Source organism: Trematomus bernacchii, unplaced genomic scaffold (genome assembly GCF_902827165.1).
Source record: "Trematomus bernacchii unplaced genomic scaffold, fTreBer1.1, whole genome shotgun sequence".
Lineage (NCBI taxonomy): Eukaryota > Metazoa > Chordata > Actinopteri > Perciformes > Nototheniidae > Trematomus > Trematomus bernacchii.
In genome coordinates this window covers 1,883,308-1,902,910 of record NW_022987571.1, presented here as the reverse complement: position 1 = coordinate 1,902,910, position 19,603 = coordinate 1,883,308, and the positions used below count along the sequence as shown (strand labels likewise).

At 40.9% G+C, this 19,603-nt stretch overlaps 1 protein-coding gene across 1 annotated transcript; it reads right to left on the bottom strand.

Moving 5' to 3' along the window:
• Window positions 1-627: 627 nt before the first annotated feature.
• LOC117479207 lies at window positions 628-19,070 on the bottom strand. The gene is given in 5 exon segments (XM_034126217.1): window positions 628-633; window positions 1,295-1,449; window positions 1,452-2,162; window positions 11,959-11,974; window positions 18,822-19,070. Coding segments are annotated over 5 exon segments (1,137 nt in total).
• Window positions 19,071-19,603: the final 533 nt, after the last annotated feature.

Genomic DNA, 19,603 nt, shown 5'->3' with positions numbered 1-19,603 from the left:
ATATCAAAGTGAAATATAATTGATTGGTCATCTGTTAAATACCAATAGACATGCATTACTTTTTCTAGTTGGTGTTCTACTAGCACTAAGTACCAGCATTGTTTAATGACTTCAACTAATCATAAATACATATTTCAAAGTGGAATTATACCACATTTGATAAGCAAGTAAATGTTACACTGATAAATAGACTAATATAGTGTTCTGTGCCACCTGCAAATGTATAGATGCTTTATTTTAAAGCCAGTGTGTGGAGGACATGATTGTCAATATATTATGCTATAAATTAAATCAATCAATGTTTATTTATATAGCCCAATATCACAAATGTTACATTTGTCTCAGTGGACTTCACAGTTTGTACAGAATATCAGTATGACAATACGACACCCTCTGTCCTTAGACCCTCACATCGTACAAAGAAACACTTCCAGAGAAAAACCCCACAGTTTAAAGGGAAACATGGGAGAAACCTCAGGGAGAGCAACAGAGGAGGGATCCCTCTCCCAGGACGGACAGACGTGCAATAGATGCCGTGTGTAAATCAGATAATACATTGACAGCATAGGTAGACCAAATGTTTGGAGATGCATGTGTCTATAATAAGAAGATGAATCCATGAGGATGTCAATCCTGTGGGAGCCATCAGGGAAGTAGTATGATGAGTCAGGCAGGACCACAGTGACAGGTTCAGCCACGACTCGAAGTCCAGGATAGAGGATCCAGGACACATGACCGCAGCAACAGGATCAGCCACGACTCAGGATCCCGGCGTAGATAGACACCATAAAGAAATTTGGGGAAGCTGGGTTATTCGGAACATGAGTACACAGGTACAGACAGAGAGAAGGAAGAAGCAAGGTGTCCCCCGACAGTCTAAGCCTATAGCAGCTAAACTAACGTGTCTACGTACATGCACTCCCTTAGGATAGGTTGAGGGAAAGGGGTAGCAAGTAAGAAGTAAGGAACAGAGGTGGAGAGGCACAACGTGTCTACGTACATGCACTCCCTTAGGATAGGGTGAGGGAGAAGAGTAGGAACTAAGATGTATGCGCCACATCTATACCTTGAGCGCATTGCTCCTAAAAAGTGTTTCTGACACCAATCAACAGTTGTGCGTCGACTCGGCAGGGATCAAGGCACGTATATGCCTCTCCCTGCTTCCACCGTCTACACACAACCAAATGACATACCATCAGTAAGGAAAAAGAGTAAGAACTAAAATGTATAGGTGAAGAGGCACAACGTGTCTACGTCAATGCACTCTTATTCGATTATTTTATCAAATATAAGCTTTATCAAAAAGGAAGGTCTTAAGCGCACTCTTAAAAACAGATAGGGTGTCTGCCGCCCGAACACAAACTGGAAGCTGATTCCACAAAAGTGGAGCTTGATAAGAAAAGGCTCTGGCTCCCATTGTACTTTTAGAGACTCTAGGAACAACCAAAACCCTGCATTCTTGGAACGCAATGCCCTAGTAGGACAGTAGGGTATAATGAGTTCTTTAAGGTAAGATGGCGCCTGCCCATTAAGGGCTTTGTAGGCGAGAAGAAGAATTTTTAATTCTATCCTGTGTTCTTTAGGGAGCCAGTGTAAGGCAGCCAGAACAGGAGTAATGTGGTCCCTTTTCCGAACTCTAGTTAGTACACGTGCTGCAGCATTTTGAATCAGCTGAAGCGACTTAACTGACTTCTTGGTACACCCTGATAATAAAGAGTTACAATAATCCAGCCTTGAAGTAACAATTGCATGGACTAGTTTCTCTGCATCGTTTTGAGGCAAGATATGCCTGATTTTTGCAATGTTACGTAAATGGAAGTAGGCGGTCCTTGAGATTAATTTTATGTGGGCGTTAAAGGATAAATCCTGATCAAATATAACACCAAGATTCCTTACAGTCTCACTGGAGGCCAAATTAATGCCATCCATAGTTAGTATATCTTTAGATAATTTGTTTCGTAGAGTCTTTGGGCCGAGTACAATAAATTCAGTTTTGGCCGTGTTTAACATAAAAAAATATAAGGTCATCCACATTTTTAAGTCCTTGAGGCAATCTTGAATTTTATTTAGATGATTCATTTCATCAGGCTTGATTGATAAATATAGTTGAGTATCATCCGCATAACAATGAAAATGTACAGAATGATTCCTTATAATCAGTACTCAAGTTGTAAAAAGAAATCAGGGGGGGATGGTGGATTTGATTATATGGGGACATCATTTTAGCTGATAACCCGCAGAGGGTGGGAGACCAACCAGCATAAAGATAATTATTATACTCCTAAAACAACATGCATGTTATGGATGTTCAGATACTCCTGTCATTGCTCTTGACAAAGGCACCTCAGAATTAGAGTCGGTCCCCGGGCTGCCATGGCACCACTTACATTTAGGGTCAAATGCAGAGGACAATTAGTGCAAAATCTTTTTTTCACTTTAATTTAAAGGGGGGGAGGGGATAAAAAAAATGTGGTTATAATGGAAGTCTATGGTACAAATCTTGTAGGTTAACAGTCCCTCATTTATTATTCAGATGGATCAGCTGATGATACTAATAATAAAGTCAAATTTGTTTTTAGAATATTGAATTATAGTGTATTTTTTCAAAAAAGCAGATACTGGTATACGATCAAAACTGGTATCTAAAGGGTTAATTTTGTATCGTGATTAATTAAATCATTATGTAAATGTAACACTTCATGAAAAAATGGAGGAAAAAAATTAGAACAAAATTGATCCGTCATAATTTTATTGCAGTTCAAATACAAATCTTTTATGTTAAAGCTCCCATGTCATGCTTTTCCGGTTATTACCCGTCCCCTTGTGTGTTATGAAGGTTTTTATGCATGTAAACGGTGTGCAGAGTCAAAACCCTCAAAGTACACCCTGTAGCGAGTAAACCTCTAACACAGAAAATACCTCCCCAAAACGCCTCGTTGGAGATACGTCACTGCCCATTTGAGTCTTCCGGGTACGGCCTGATGTCATGCGGTCAGTGGCGTTTTTATATGTACAAAAGTGGTGGGGCACAAAAAACGTAGATGTCTATATATAAGCTTCTGCAGTGACGTGCAGTGAGGTTCATGGCTGGTGAGGCACTGGCACTGACTCTTCAGGTTTACAAATATTATATTTTGACCTAAACCAAAATATAATATTATTTTCAAAAGCTTTTTTTGTCTGATGCTTCGATTAATTTTAAACAGACAGTTCAACAAAAGGATACCCAAAAAATGTCATTTTATCATTTAAATATTGAATTGTTCTCTCTTAGTAAGATCCCATTTTCAATAAAATGGCGGTCTTACCTTGACTTGAAGATGAAGTCCATTTGCCTATCCTTCTGGACAAACATTTCTATTACTTTTTTGTAAAAGTCCTCCTTATGTTCTTGTAGTTTCAAAAGTCTATCATAAATCTAATCCATAGATTTATGATAAAAAAATTATATAAGTAGGGTAGACATGTGGATGTTATCCGGCTAATCAAAACGTGCATTTATCTAACAGGTACGTTTCCCACAGATCTTATTTCGAGCTATTTTCTAAAATCCTCTGGAGAAATCTCATTGCTTTTTTGTGCTTACTTCCTGGTTTTAGGACGCGTTACTGCAGCTCTCTCGTCTCCTCTTCACACAGCACACTTTTCGCGGCACACGTACTTACAGCCAATCAGCTCTGAATGATTTGAGATGACGTATGGTGGGGATGGTAGCTCCATGCCCCTCTGGTCATTATTTTTTTGCCACACACATTTCATTACAAAATACTCTGAGCATGCGCAGTGTAGTTTTTACAGTCACCGTTCACTTCACAGCGAGAGGAAGGGGCATAATCAGGTTTTGTCCCACATGGCTCTAAACAGCTCAATAGGCACACACTGTGACTGTAGACACACTAATTAGAAGAACACAGACTAAAACAGCAATGTACAGACGAATCAGATGATTAAACATGATCTTAAAATATATTTTATATATTTTTTTATTTATTTTTTTGCATTTTTGTAATCATTATTTGTAATACTTTCTGCTGACACTAGGTGGGGCTGTGCCCCACCTGCCCCTAATGACCAGTCGCCACTGCATGCGGTACCCGGAACGAAGAGCTATGGCCACACCCAGCGGTGCTGGCCGCACCCTCTGCCAGCCTAACATTTAAGCATGCTAAGCCAGTGCTAACTGTGCTAACTAAGTTGCTAGCGTTTCCATATATCAACTCCAATATTAGCAGATCGCCTTACATACATGTTCCTCATAGCTGGATAATGTCTGCATTCACACACGAAATAGTCATAGACCGTATACTCCTGGTGATTTACCGTTCGGTCAGTCGCGAAACGTAATTACATTATAGCTGGCGTAGCGTGTATGCTACCGATCTACCGACGGAGCTAGACCTTAGTTTGGTCGGAAAAACATTTTTGTTATGCTACGTTGCTAGCGTTTAAATATATCAACTACAATGTCAGCAGATGGCCTTACATGTTTGTCATGGCAGGAGAATGTCTGCAGTCACACACACGGAATACTCATACAGTATACTCCGGGTGATTTACCGTACATTGTGACAGTACATGTATAGCTAACGAGGCTAGCTATGCATGTATAGCTAACGAGGCTAGCTATACATGCTAGCGGGAAACATTGTATGACCGAACGTAGCAGACTACCCGTAGAATAATGCAATTATAAACACGTTATTGCTAGCCTAATATGAACCACTAACTTTTGTTCATAGTAGTTTTATTACACTCCGTTACTCCAAGCTAACGTTCATATCGTGTTAGCTACCAAGGTAAACAAAGCTAGGTTAGCATATTAGCAGGCAAGCTGTTCATTAGATATATCCACACTCCTACCACAACTACTACTAACGAATCTAAAACAACTAAGTTTCTCTAATATTTTGTGATTTGCATTTTATTTCGTCCAGCCAGATCCTGCCGGAAAATACATGACTGGACGACCACACTGAGGCATCGTCTCAAAAAGCCCCGGCTGCTATAAGCAAGATGCCGACAACGAGGAGTAATTGACGATATACCGTGTATATATGTATATTTACGTTCATTTTGTACATTTCTAAAAATAAAGTTTAATGGAAATACTTAGTAGGCCTATCCTTTCTTCCCTGAATTATTTGCTCCTATAACATATCATTCATATAGCAAACCATGATTTGATTTCTCATCAAACAGTAGTAGTTTATAACGGGTAAAAATAACTTACTCTTTGTTATGACCGGCTCGTAGGCCACAACGGAAAGACAAGGAGACATACATGAGTTTACAAAACCACGGCACATTTATTGTGGTAAATGCAGAGAGAGGGGGAGAGGATTGCTGAGCTGCTTGGAGGGAGAGGGGGGCTGCTGTTTGACTCCGGGCAGCTGGCTAGCACCTCGGCTCCGGCCAGGTGTTGTTGGAGCAGAACACTTCTGCTACGCGCCGTTCGTTGGATGAGGCTGGATCTCTATTAAATTAAGAAAGGAATTGAAAACACCGGAATCAAAGTTATAACAAATTATCTGAGTTTACTTCTAGTAAGAAACCAAACACATATACAAGTTATACAGAGTACTCGAGTACTCCGGACTTTTAGATTTGTGATGCGATGCGGATAAATGCGTCAGGACCCGCCAACTCATCAAACCAAAAAGAAATTGGACTTCAGGTTTGTGATGCGATACGGACACAGTTCTCAGGACCTGCCACTCACCAAACCCAAAAGCATTTTTACACACACAAACATCAGTATTTCTATCTGTCTTTGGGGCGGAGATGGGTCATCTCTTCCTTCCCACTTTACTCCCAAGCGAATTAGAGAGCCCCTGGGGAGGAGCTGTTTAAACTGACCACCTCCCCCAAGTGCCCTGACTGGCTGGATTCGCTTCTGGCCGGGTTCAATAGTTCTCACCAGGACTTGAAATTCCAAAGTCCCCTAAGGTCAAAAGTCAATTCTTATCTCCGTCCCGATCTCCCCTCCCTACCTTTTCCAGGGGAGTTATCTCATAAACTTTTCTTTTTCAAACAATTAAACCTTTAGTGCCCCCATAAAAAGAGACCCAAATCTACCTTAAAAAACAACATCTGGTGTGTTGAGGTGAAAGGGACAGGGTGTGTATATGACCCAGGAGTGTGATTACTTAAGACAGTTCAAACATGTTCACTAAAATACAATTCAAAATAATACATCTTTACTTCAATACAGTTTAGAATCATATCTTCTTACTTCAATCCCTCTTTTGATCTCACCTCACGAGATCAACATATAGCATTAGAAACATTACCACTGTCATTCTTTTTTCCTACTGTGTCTGTCCCAACATTTATATAAACCCATCAGAAGCTGGGATATAGAGCACTTTAAACCTTCAGGAACAGTCCACAACAAGAACTTCTCATGACAGTGGAGGGAGAATAAAATATGTCTAAAAAAGTTCGTCCTTGTCGGCTGAGTCATCATATTCTTCCCCCTCCGACGCATACGCCAACAAGGGCATTTGGTACGGAGGGGAAGGGGCAGCTTTTCCCTCAATTGTGGAACTGATGAGTCTAACACACAATGAGCGGATACAAGGCACACAACAACAACCACATGTCACCAAAATGGCAATAAAAGTAGCCACAGAAATCAGAAAAGACATTATCATACTTTTCCCTCTTTTGGTAACACATAGTTCTGTAGAATAAAAAATACAAATCCCTTTTTATGGGATATAAAAATAAAGTTGAAAGTTCCTCAAAAAAAAAATGGATTGTTCAGACAAAGTTCCACACCGGCTATATCAACCTGTTTCAGCGGGAAATGGAGTTCCCTGTGCCGTCTTGGTTTGCCATATCTTCGTCCCCCCAGCCCGCTGACGGCGGCTTCTGGGGTGCTTACTAGAGAGATGTGGCCTGATTGTCTTCCGCCCGCCCGCTGATGGCGGCCTCCGGGTCGATGCTGGAGAGATGTCCCGATCCTCCTCCTCCGGCCCGCTGATGGCGGCTTCCGGGTCGACTGTTGGAGAGATGTCCTGATCCTCCTCCTCCGGTCTGCTGATGGCGCCTCCTGGGTCGACTGCCTTGACGAGAGCCAGATCTGTTCTGATGTCGTCTAGGGTCCTCGCGACGAGGGCCAACTTTGTCCTGATGTCGTCCAGGGTCCTCGCAGGTGTTTTTCCCGACCGCACACTGGCTCCAGTGGTACCAGTTGTCTCCCTTTCCATCTAGGCAAACGGCATGGGAGGTCCCCTCCAACCAGACGTAATCTGCTGTGTTGGCCTTGTGTTTCTCGGGTCCCCCTTTTGACGTCAGCAGCCTGTGTGGAGAAGTCTCATACCAAGCCCTTAAGTTGCTGGAAATATGGTTTTGAAATCATCTTTTCTACTTCTTTAGTGTTTATTGGCGGCACCAACTAGACTGGAGTGTGGACAAGAGACTATGCAGAAAATAATAAACAAAAATTAAAAATTAAAATAAAAAATAAAAAATTAAAATAAAAAATAAAAAATAAAAAATAAAAAATAAAAAATTAAAAAATAGAACAAAAATAAAAATAAAACAAAAAAGGAACAAACTAACAAAACAAAAAATAACCAAAGCTAGATTATTTTAACTGTATCAATTTCTCTTAAAAGCAACAAATAAAACAAAACAAAAAATACCATAACTAGTATTTTTAAATTGATAAATTTCTCCTAAAAACGTAATAATCTCACATACATATTGTCTGATGTATATCCTATCCTTTTCCCCCTTTTACTGAAATAGAACGCCGTTAACGGTGTTCCTATTTTCAGAAATATCGAGCCTTATACATCAGTTATTTAATATCAGCTATATATTTATTATTACTATTACTTATATATCAGGCATTAAATGTCAGCCTTCTTCCACGATTGACCTCGTCTACATTATCTGACTTATATTGATACGTGTCTGTTTGTATTTATTTAATATACTGGGCAATTTATTGATAACTTTTTGAATCTCCCTCTTTTCTTAACAACTTGAGGTATGGCTACTTTGAAATCTGACTTGGTTAAGAGATGATTTGTTTATTGGTGAGAGGCACACTCTTGCCCTCGTGATTGGGTGGGGGTGGATAGTTAGGGAGAGTTCCTTACAATCTCCAGATCTTCCTCTCTGTGTTTAGGCCATAAAACCTTTTAATGGGCTCTGTGGTCTGTTCAGATTTAGATTTTCTTCCTCTCCAGAGGTCACGCCTGTCTTTGACCCTGTATGCTGCTTTGAGTCTGCAGCACCTCAGGAGCAGAGAAAGTGGGAGATCTCTTCCCAAAAGTGTAAGCTCCCACATGAGCAACATAGCAACACATTAAACTCTCCCTGACTAGTTTGTAAAGTGTTCTTTAAGGCCTGAATTGAGTCTTCCGTTATGTAACGGAAAATCCCATTTCCAAAAAGGGTCAGTTTAATAGTCCTTATCATATTATCGCTCTGTGCTTGCATGCTAGGACCTATTGTCTTTGCCAGAGCTGCTGCTATTCTTTCTACATGTATTAGCTCCATATTAGCAGGGTTCACTAACATGGTTGGTTGATCCAGTTTAAGATTTTCAATATCTTCCATTACTATTTCCAACATTCCTTTTCCCTGAATATCAGGTCTAACAATGTGTTTTCTTTTAGGAGTATTAGATGGGACACTCATAAGTGGCATTTGTGAGCTATTATCTCCGTAGGGTGGAGGTAGGGTCTCAGACATTATACCACCTTCTTGTTGCTCTCTGTCCCTTTGTCTTCTGCAATTTTTTACCCACAGTTCTTTTTACTGGATTTGTCTCTCAAGTATTACACAGATTTGACTTAAAAAAAATCACACAGAGCTTTTCATACCTTATCATATTACAGTCAGGCAAATTTTTATTGTGCGATGTTTATTTCAACAGATAGCGTGACTTCCAGAAGTAGGCTTCTACAATCTCCTCACGGTGATTGCGACTTCAGGTCAAGAGTTAAAAACTCAGTCAACAAAATCTCTTTATCGTCACGTTTAATGAGCCTGATTATCCCCACAACAGTTTTGTGATGAGATTCGGTCGATCCAAATAATTAGTTGGAGGTCGCGTCTCTCTCCTCCTCTATCACCCACCATATTACAATTACAGACATTTTTATACATTTAAAGCACCACGAAAGGTAACCGCATTAATCAATCTTATCATGATCTGCGGGGAATGCAACCCTTTTTTACACCTTTTGCAGCCTTTAATTAAAGCACTGTAAAGCAACCGTATTAATCAATGTTATTTTGACTTACGGGGAATTTAACCTATACTTCTTTTACAGCCTTACAGTCTTCGTATTTAGTGAGTGAAGGGCTGGGACTTTATCTACCCGCCACACTCAAACACTATTTTTGCTCTAGGTCCAGGACTGAATACCCTTCTCTAAGCACTTCCCCAATATCCCCAACTTGTAATATGTATTGTATTTCCCACCGTGACTAAGAACACTGAGAACGCTGCTGACAACTCTAAATTTTTAGTATAATCAATCACAGATTTTCGATAGTCAAAACAGGCGTCTGCTCACCTTTTGTATATGGCCATTGGTTTAGTTGTCACCAGTATCTCTGTGTCCTCCCCCTGGACTGGATTCTGTCCCCTGGCTATCGGTGTTCCTTTCTAGAGATAAGCACTCATCACGTCGGGGTCACCACTTGTTGGAGCAGAACACTTCTGCTACGTGCCGTTCGTTGGATGAGGCTGGATCTCTATTAAATTAAGAAAGGAATTGAAAACACCGGAATCAAAGTTATAACAAATTATCTGAGTTTACTTCTAGTAGGAAACCAAACACATATACAAGTTATACAGAGTACTCGAGTACTCCGGACTTTTAGATTTGTGATGCGATGCGGATAAATGCGTCAGGACCCGCCAACTCATCAAACCAAAAAGAAATTGGACTTCAGGTTTGTGATGCGATACGGACACAGTTCTCAGGACCTGCCACTCACCAAACCCAAAAGCATTTTTACACACACAAACATCAGTATTTCTATCTGTCTTTGGGGCGGAGATGGGTCATCTCTTCCTTCCCACTTTACTCCCAAGCGAATTAGAGAGCCCCTGGGGAGGAGCTGTTTAAACTGACCACCTCCCCCAAGTGCCCTGACTGGCTGGATTCGCTTCTGGCCGGGTTCAATAGTTCTCACCAGGACTTGAAATTCCAAAGTCCCCTAAGGTCAAAAGTCAATTCTTATCTCCGTCCCGATCTCCCCTCCCTACCTTTTCCAGGGGAGTTATCTCATAAACTTTTCTTTTTCAAACAATTAAACCTTTAGTGCCCCCATAAAAAGAGACCCAAATCTACCTTAAAAAACAACATCTGGTGTGTTGAGGTGAAAGGGACAGGGTGTGTATATGACCCAGGAGTGTGATTACTTAAGACAGTTCAAACATGTTCACTAAAATACAATTCAAAATAATACATCTTTACTTCAATACAGTTTAGAATCATATCTTCTTACTTCAGTGTCCGTGATCGCGCTGATTAGCCTCTTCAGCTCCACCCCATCGTAAGACAAAGGCCCTGGGGCCGTCACACTCTTCTATAACAACAGTTGTAGCTACAGTTTGGTTAGTTTGCGTATAAAATATACGGCTGTACCGACGCCATGATAAGACTGATGTTCGGCTGAGAGCAGCCGTTTAGACATGGGCGCAGCCTCTCTGGTGGTTGACTAATCAGAACAGAGTGGCCGAGCTGACCAATCGGAGCACACTAGGCTCACAGGGAGGGGGGGGCAAGAGCTCCAACGAGTCGTTTAGTGGAGAGAGTGAATACTGCTGAATACACATGCTTGACAGAGATGCTGTATGCGAAACCAATGTGAGTTTGGAAAATTGCACAGTATAAATCTATTTTAGTATACCTCAACAATGTAATTATGATCAGTGGAAATGGCCATGACATGGGCCCTTTAACATTCCCAATGTTACTTTTTTTAACAGGGCATTAAGTGCAAATTGAAATTGTTTACAAAATATGAAAATATATTAAAAGATTATACAGATAATACAAAATAGGACCAATGTTGTCAATGGCTGCCTACTCCACTCTCCCCCATCTCATAGAAGTTTCCAAAGATTTTCATAATCATGCTTTTTGGTCTCAATTTTTCTGGCTCTTGCTTTCGGATTGTTAGCTAAGCAATGGCTTTGAAGCCAAGTCTTGACATATACATCTGGTCTGAACTTGTTCAGTGGAGGGCCAACACACTTGATGAAAAGCAAGGCTGACATGCTTTTTATCTCTAGGGAGCTTCTAGTTGTGGTTAACATGTTCATCTGACTAAACCCACGTTCACACTCAGCTGTGGAGATGACCAGAGTGTTCACTGCTTGAAGGAGGGGTTTCAGCTCTTCTGGTGCTGGTGGTATCATTTCATCAACAGTTTTGAGTCTTACCAGCTAGCTAACACGAGAGAAAAACGTAGCTAAACTCCAAACTAAGTTGTTATTGCTGCTTATGTCCATAGATTCCACCTTTGGTGACTAAAGTAATGAGTAATGACTAAGATTACTGACTCTTGACTTACCTGAAATGTTATTTTTAGTCTTTTTAAATATGAAGTCCCTCAGATTGCGTTGTCCTCCTGGTCGCTTGGCCATTGTGATAACCGTTACCTGCGCTAGTGCTGCTATGCAGCTTCTGGCATCAATCAAACGGGCACATCACGGCACTCGCATAGCATAGCGTCAGTGACTTGGTAAAAATGTCATTGCATGTGTGCGTGCTCCCTCGCACACAGTATTTTACTCAATATGCGCAAAATGAATGTTGAAATAGCAGTAATACCAGTGCCACGTTCATTGATAAAATAACATAAGGGATGGAAAGGGGGGATGGCAGTTTTAGAAGGGGGATGATTTTGACCATTTTTATTTCAGGGGGGATGCCATCCCCCCTCATCCCCCCTCAACTCGAGTACTGCTTATAATATTGCCTAACGGAAGCATATATAATGTGAACAAAATAGGTCCAAGCACTGAGCCCTGTGGCACTCCATGGCTAACTTTGGTTTGCATGGAAGATTCATCGTTGACACATACAAATTGAGAGCGTTCAGATAGATAGGACCTAAACCAGCCTAAAGCAGTTCCCTTCATGCCAACTAAGTGCTCTAGTCTTTGCAATAGGATGTCATGGTCGATAGTATCAAATGCAGCACTGAGATCGAGCAAGACAAGAATAGATACAAGTCCTTTGTCTGAGGCTATTAGATGGTCATTTGTGACTTTAACCAGAGCTGTCTCTGTGCTATGATGTGTTCTAAAGCCAGACTGAAAAACTTCAAATAAATCATTGTTTTTTAAGTAATCACATAACTGTTTTGCGACTGCTTTCTCAAGGATTTTTGAGAAGAACGGAAGATTAGAAATAGGTCTATAGTTGGCTGAAACCTCTGGATCGAGGTTGTGCTTTTTAAGAAGAGGTTTTATCACTGCTACTTTGAATGATTGTGGAACATAGCCTGATAATAAGGACATATTCATAATATTTAATAAAGAAGTGTTAATTAATGGAAAAACTTCCTTTAACAGCTTAGTTGGAATTGGGTCTAAGATAAACGTTGATGGTTTAGAAGAAAGAATCATTGAATTCAATTGTTCAAGGTTTATGGCTGAAAAGCATTCTAATTTCCTATCTAGTGTAATATTAGAACTTACGTTTCCGGGAGCTGTTGATAACACTACTGGTCAAAGGCAAGAGGTCATTAATTTTGTTTCTAAGAGTAACAATTTTATCATTAAAAAAGCACATAAAATCATTACTACTGAGTGCTATGGGAATAGAAGGCTCAATTGTATGGCGTTATATTTGTGCCTCTATCCTGAGCATGCAATGAAACATGTTGAGCATAGAAAATGCTATTGGGCGCGCACTTGAACATTTTTGAGCACAGAGAAATATATTTTCTCTCATAAAACTCCTGCTCCGTGCGCAAGCAGACCGCTGCACGCGCTCTCTCTCCCTCGCTCGACCTCTCCACCCCAGTGTTAATTTTGGCAGCTGTTTTTGATTTAGTCTTTAGACGAAAATGGGTTATTAGTTTTAGTCACATTTTAGTCATTTCTATCCTTCTTCCTTCAGTCGACGAAAACTCAAAACGTTTTAGTCTACTTTTAGTCGATGAAAAATTACATTTTAGTCAACTTTTTGTCAAAATGTTTTCTCTCTTTAAACCAATTCAGTTTGGATTCAAGGTGACAGCATCAAGTGTTGAAATTCGTAAAGCAACATTTCACTCGCTTAACACTTTACTAATATCTAGAGATGGGTATCGTTAAGGTTTTCTACGGTACTACTAGTCTTATCGATACTGCTTATCGATCCGGTACTTTAACGGTATTCTTGTATTTACTTTTTGTTATTTTTTAAAGGGAAAAACTAACAAATTGTGAACCGAATTAATTGCTTTATTTAAATGTGAAATAAATGAAATATATATAATTATGTTAAAATATTGTACTGTACTTGAGTAAAATGTTAAGGTACTTGTACTTTACTGGAGTATTTAAATGTTTTGCTACTTTGTACTTCTACTTCACTACAGTTCAGAGGTAAATGGTGTACTTCTACTCCACTACATGTATTTAATACCTTTAGTTACTTTACAGATGTGGATGAATGATGTGAAATATAATCAAGTGTTAAATCAGACTTTAGTTCCACCTGGAGTAAATTCACAAATTCACTTTCATGATCAATCATTATAAAACATATCATATATATTATTCTGAAATGGACCAATCTGCACAATCACTACTTTTACTGTCGCTACTTTAACTATATTTTGATGAGAATACTTTTCTACTTTTACTTGAGGAACATTTTGAATGCAGAACTTTTACTGTAACAGAGTATTCCTACACTCTGGTACTTCTACTTTTACTCAAGTACAAGACCTGAGTACTTCTACTTTTACTCAAGTACAAGATCTGAGTACTTCTACTTTTACTCTGGTACAAGATCTGAGTGCTTCTACTTTTACTCAAGTACAAGACCCGAGTACTTCTACTTTTACTCAAGTACAAGACCTGAGTACTTCTACTTTTACTCAAGTACAAGATATATACTTATACCACCTTTTGAAAATTAAGGCTAAAGCTAACGTTAGCAGATAGTGACAATGTATGCTAGTTAGCTAGCTCAACGATTAATTAAATAATATTGCGACAGAAAAACTTTTCAGTGCACATCACGCTCTGCCGCTCCGACAGGGAGCTCTGCTCTGAACACCTGAACGGCCCGTTCTAACAGCTGTTCACCAGCGGTCCAGTCTGTGCCACAGTGACTCCGGACCGCACAGTTAATATTAACGAACGCACCGTAGATAATGTAGCTGCTGAAGCTAGACCCTCATCCCGGAGCAGCAGAGCCTTATTATACATCCATGAGCAGAGCCGACAGGCAGGAAGACTCGAGCACACAGCTCGCGCTTCATTATAATATATAAAAAAAGAACACCATGCGTGTCATGATGGCACATAACAGCTCGCGGCCGCAGATTACTCCGGGTCCCAGACCCCCCCCCATACCCCAAAAATATTTTTATTGCAGATCTACATGAATCACACAAACGACCTATTTTGGATTCAAAACGGCGAATTTCGCCGAAAGGTGACAAGTTTGCATCCCTGACTTTTACTGTCGCTACTTTAACTATATTTTGATGATCATACTTTTACTTGAGGAACTCTTCCTACACTATGGTATTTTTTTTTTACTTAACTACAAGATCTGAGTACTTCTCCCACCTCTGCACACCTGATGTGATAACGTTACTCGTAATTGGGGCAACAGAGCTACGAGTTAAGGAAGTCGAAAATTGTGCATTTCTCCGACTGAATATGACGCCTTTTGGCCGGCTGTTTGGACAGACTACTCTACTCGTGTCAACGCGCTAACGCGAAAACACTAATGGCAAACAAGCTTTGTCCACATCGAGCATTGTAGAGTGTCTCTATACTTTTGAATGCTCCGTCCCCGGCAGATCTCTGTGTGCCGCTGCAGTGTGTCTGTTAGGCCCCGCCCCCCGCACACTTAGAGAGACTTAGGGGGTGTTTCTCAGGGTGTTTCTCAATCGCGAGTAAAGCTGCTTCAGAGCCACTATTTCAAGCATACTACGTCATCGAGTGCCGCCGAAGTACTGTTCCAATCTCCAGCCTACTTGGAAATCTACCGAGCCCGGCGTACTTCGTAGCGAGAAATTTCGAGGCTGCACATGTGTAGACTCCGCGGTCTTAAAATCCCCACAATGCTTTGCGCACGGACCAATTTCCCCAAATCTGTGGCGGAAAATGTAAGGCGGGGCCTCTCATATGACGCACACCTGCACACATGCTAGCGTGTTCCACTCTTCGTTTTCGGAAAGCCAGGAAGTGTTCTTGTCTCGCTTCTGAAGCAAGACGCTCGGCAGACATGTGCTACCAAGCAAGCGTACTCGCGATTGAGAAACACCCTCAATCGCGAGTAAAGCTGCTCCAGAGCCACTATTTCAAGCATACTACGTCATCGAGTGCCGCCGAAGTACTGTTCCAATCTCCAGCATACTTGGAAATCTACCGAGCCCGGCGTACTTCGTAGCGAGAAATTTCGAGGCTGCACATGTGTAGACTCCGCGGTCTTAAAATCCCCACAATGCTTTGGGCACGGACCAATTTCCCCAAATCTGTGGCGGAAAATGTAAGACGGGGCCTGTCACTACCCGATCTGCCGCCCTGCCCTATCTGCAGTGCGCATGTGCGAGATGGTCCGCCATATTGGACAACTCCGTACGGCAACCCAAGTAGGACACTTGACACAGTGGCTTTTGGCAAAGCACAAAAAGAAAACTCGAGAGAGATGAGTTATTGTTATTACAACGTGACTTCACTATTATTTAACAACTCTTTTTATTGGGTTCTTTTATTTGGGGTTAAGTACATTGTCAGAATAAGTGAGACATGGATTTAACTTCTGTTAGACAGCTATATGCCATACATTTTTGCATACATTCACAGTAAATATTTATTCAGTATGATAGCTGTCTAACAGAAGTTAAATCCATTTCTCACTTATTCTCACAATGTACATAACCCCAAATAAAAGAACCCAATAAAAAGAGTTGTTATATAATAGTGAAGTCACGTTGTAATAACAATAACTCATCTCTCTCGTCCGTGCAGAGACAATTAATATTGTCGGGTTTTTTGAGTGTTCTTTTTCTGCTTTGCCAAACGCCACTGTGTCAAGTGTCCTATTAGAGTTGCCGTATGTAGTTGTCAAATATGGCGGACCATCTTGCACATGCGCACTGCAGATAGGGCAGATTGGGTAGTGACAGGGGCTGCGTTTCACTTCGGTTAAATGGATTCCTTGCGTCCCTCACTTGCGTCGTTTCCCTTCGACTAGTCCCTCCCACCAGGGAAGCATGGAGAGACACAAGGAAACCACGAGAAGCAGGGAAATGAGTTTTAAGAGCAATGGGACGTCGTTTCCTTCGGAGCGTCACGTGAAGCGACGTCCGTTTGTGATGACGCTGCACAGCTGATCGTCTGACAGCAGCTCTGTCCCCGTTATTTTCACAAACACCCCCGCCTCTGTTAGTACACATTTACTGACACAAACATTTGTATCATCTGTTGTAGACCCAAATAAATAAAATCAAATAAGAACTCATTCTCAAAAAAGATAAACGCCATTCTTAAAATGTATAAACGAACAATAGTTGGATTAATATTGATTAGAGTGCACAATAGAAATAAAATAATTGAGAGAAGAAAAAGAGATATGTTATCTATCAAAACCCAGTTAGATTAACATTCATTGGATTGCACACTTAGTTTGTTTGTGTGGATATGTAGCAAATTAACATTTTAAATAGCACTTAATGACTGACTGAATGGAAATGACAATAAATGAAAATGTAAAACGAAAAAAGCGATCATGAAAATGTTTCCAAAAAATGAATAAAATGATTTTTGACCACTTTGTTGTTCAGATATATCACATATTTGTAACTGAATGATGCATTAATTGAAACAAAACACTGTATGAACTGAGGATTGACTCCCGTGAGGTTCATGTGTTTTCTTCACTCCGCTGGGAAACTGCTCTCATGTCAAGAAGCATCAGATCAGTGCATGCGCTGCATCGTCCAATCAGTGAGCGATACACAGTAAGGGGGCGGGGCGAGTGTCTGAGGATTTCATCGAAGGATGGTCTGGTGGTTCCTCGATTATAGCTCCTCCATTATCGCTCCTCGCTCCTCGGTCCTCCGGCGAAAATAAGGCCATTAGGCGCGTTCACACCAAGTACTTTGCAGTACTTAGTTCCGGCACTCAGTGCCCCGGCGCTTTTTACCCCAGGGCACTTAGTACAGATCGCGTTCACACCGGAGTACTTTTCCCTGAGGGAAGATTACGCAAATGAGCCGCTGACGTCACTTCTTCTTCTGCTTTGGCTTTACTGGCAGGCCACAAACCACTTCACGGCGAGTACAGTAGGTGGCGGTATGCACCTTAAAGTTGTTTGCAATCCGCTACAAAAACAAGAGAAGAAGAAGAAGAAAAACTTCCCGCGTATACTGCGACGCCCACCCACTCGCTGTACATTACTATAGAGTGGCGAAGTCCCTCCCCTTCCGGTGGACCTCCATGGGACCTTATTTCGGAAAAATTATGTATTGAAGTCAATGGAGAGAGAAAGATTATCTTTCGATCCCGTTTGAATTGTGCCACGAATTACACATATGATGTTTGTCAATTTAAAAGATAATTTTGCAAGTCAAAAAAAAAAAAATGTGTCATAAAACTGTGAAGTAACACATTTGTTTGTGTGAAACGCTCAATGAACTACATCTCTGGTCAATAACAGACGTCACCAAAATGGCCGTCACTACTGTCTTGTCAACAAAACGATTGACTATCCTCACTATCACCACAATGAAACACGTCCTGAAGAATGTCATGCAAAGCTGCCTGCCTGCCTTCCTTTGATTCTCTCTGAACTGCCTGGTCTTTTTAATATTTAATGTCAACCATTTGTGCAGATAGCATGAAGTAGAGAAGATCGCCGATGCTAACGTTAGCGTTAGCATTTCTCCCCCGGGCTTAAATGGTGTATTATAGAATGATCACACCGGTGACAGTACTATTCAAAGGGTTCACGAAATATGACTACTACTCTTACTGTTTAACATTTTGGGTTACTTAATGTTACTTCATGTTAAGGCTAATAAAAATGACAAGGCTGTAATGCTAACTAACGTGCTAGCTACTAGCTAGGTAGCTAACTTGATCAAGCCACTCCTGGTCCTTTCATCAGACGGGAAGCAAAAGAACGAGCAAGACCCATTGCTGGTATAATAACAACCTGGTACTAAGCACACAGGCATCTTGTTAAAGTTATCTTATCTTAGCCAGCGCCATATAGATAGATTATATCTATATTGCGCTGATCTTAGGTATCTGAATGGTGGAGGAAAACAATTGTGACATCACTTACGCGACTCTGGGATTTGTAGTCTTTCTAGTTACGTATTTTTCATAGTCTTATATTTCAACAGTTTTACGACAAACTGTGACTTTTTTGACATGGAAATAATTTTTTAAGATTGACAAACATCATATGTGTAATTCATGGCACAATTCAAACGGGATCGAAAGATAAGTTTTCTCTCCCCATTGACTTCAATGCATAATTTTTCCGAAATAAGGTCCCATTACCCGGAAGTAAGTGGGCGTGACTTCGCCACTCTATATCGGCTGCGGCCGCGGCAAGTACACGACACTACACGACACGCCCCCTACACGACACGCCCACCTGACACGACACGACGGTGGCTGAGTCACCAGCTCCAGTGTGCTGTGCAGTGTGGCGGCGGAGGGAGCCGAGGGCACCACCGGAGGAGAGGCGAGCGATGACAGCAGCATCACCGTGGTGCAGCTCCCCGCACAGACTGAGGGGACTTGTTACACGGAGCCCATCACCGGGGAAGCCTGCAGCGGGAGAAGGCGGTCTGCTCGGCCTGCCCTTGGCTCTGGGGTCCCTCCTTAAAAAAAGTCTCATCATACTTAATCCTAGACAGTAGCACATGGTATATATTGTACGACTTTGTAATTTTTTTAATGTTGATATGTATTCGCTCATAGCCTACTGTGCCTTTCACGCAGACAATACAAGTGAATTTTGAAATGACAAATAGGTTTATGTTTCAAGTTTATTTGCATTAAAAACGTGTTTTTAAACCCTTCTGTTCAAATTTGATATTTTGTTTCTTAAAAGATTACATTTTTAAAAACATGCTGTTTGCCATTTTTAAAGTTTGATGGAAGAAATTAAAATATAGGTCACTGACGTGGAGCTTTAGGCCTGCAATGCTTTCAAAAAAAATGTTGGTGTTGTTTCAGTTTTGAGTGAATATGGATGTTAAATTCACAAATGAGTATGAATAATCTTGAACAAGAACAGGATCTTGAGCCATGATGTTTTTAAAGTACAGAAACATTCAGAATGCATGACGATTCCTTCAAAGGTTTTGTAATAGACCCCTAGTACTTTTAATTTATAAAGTAATAATAATACATGTGAATGATTGAGCTCAT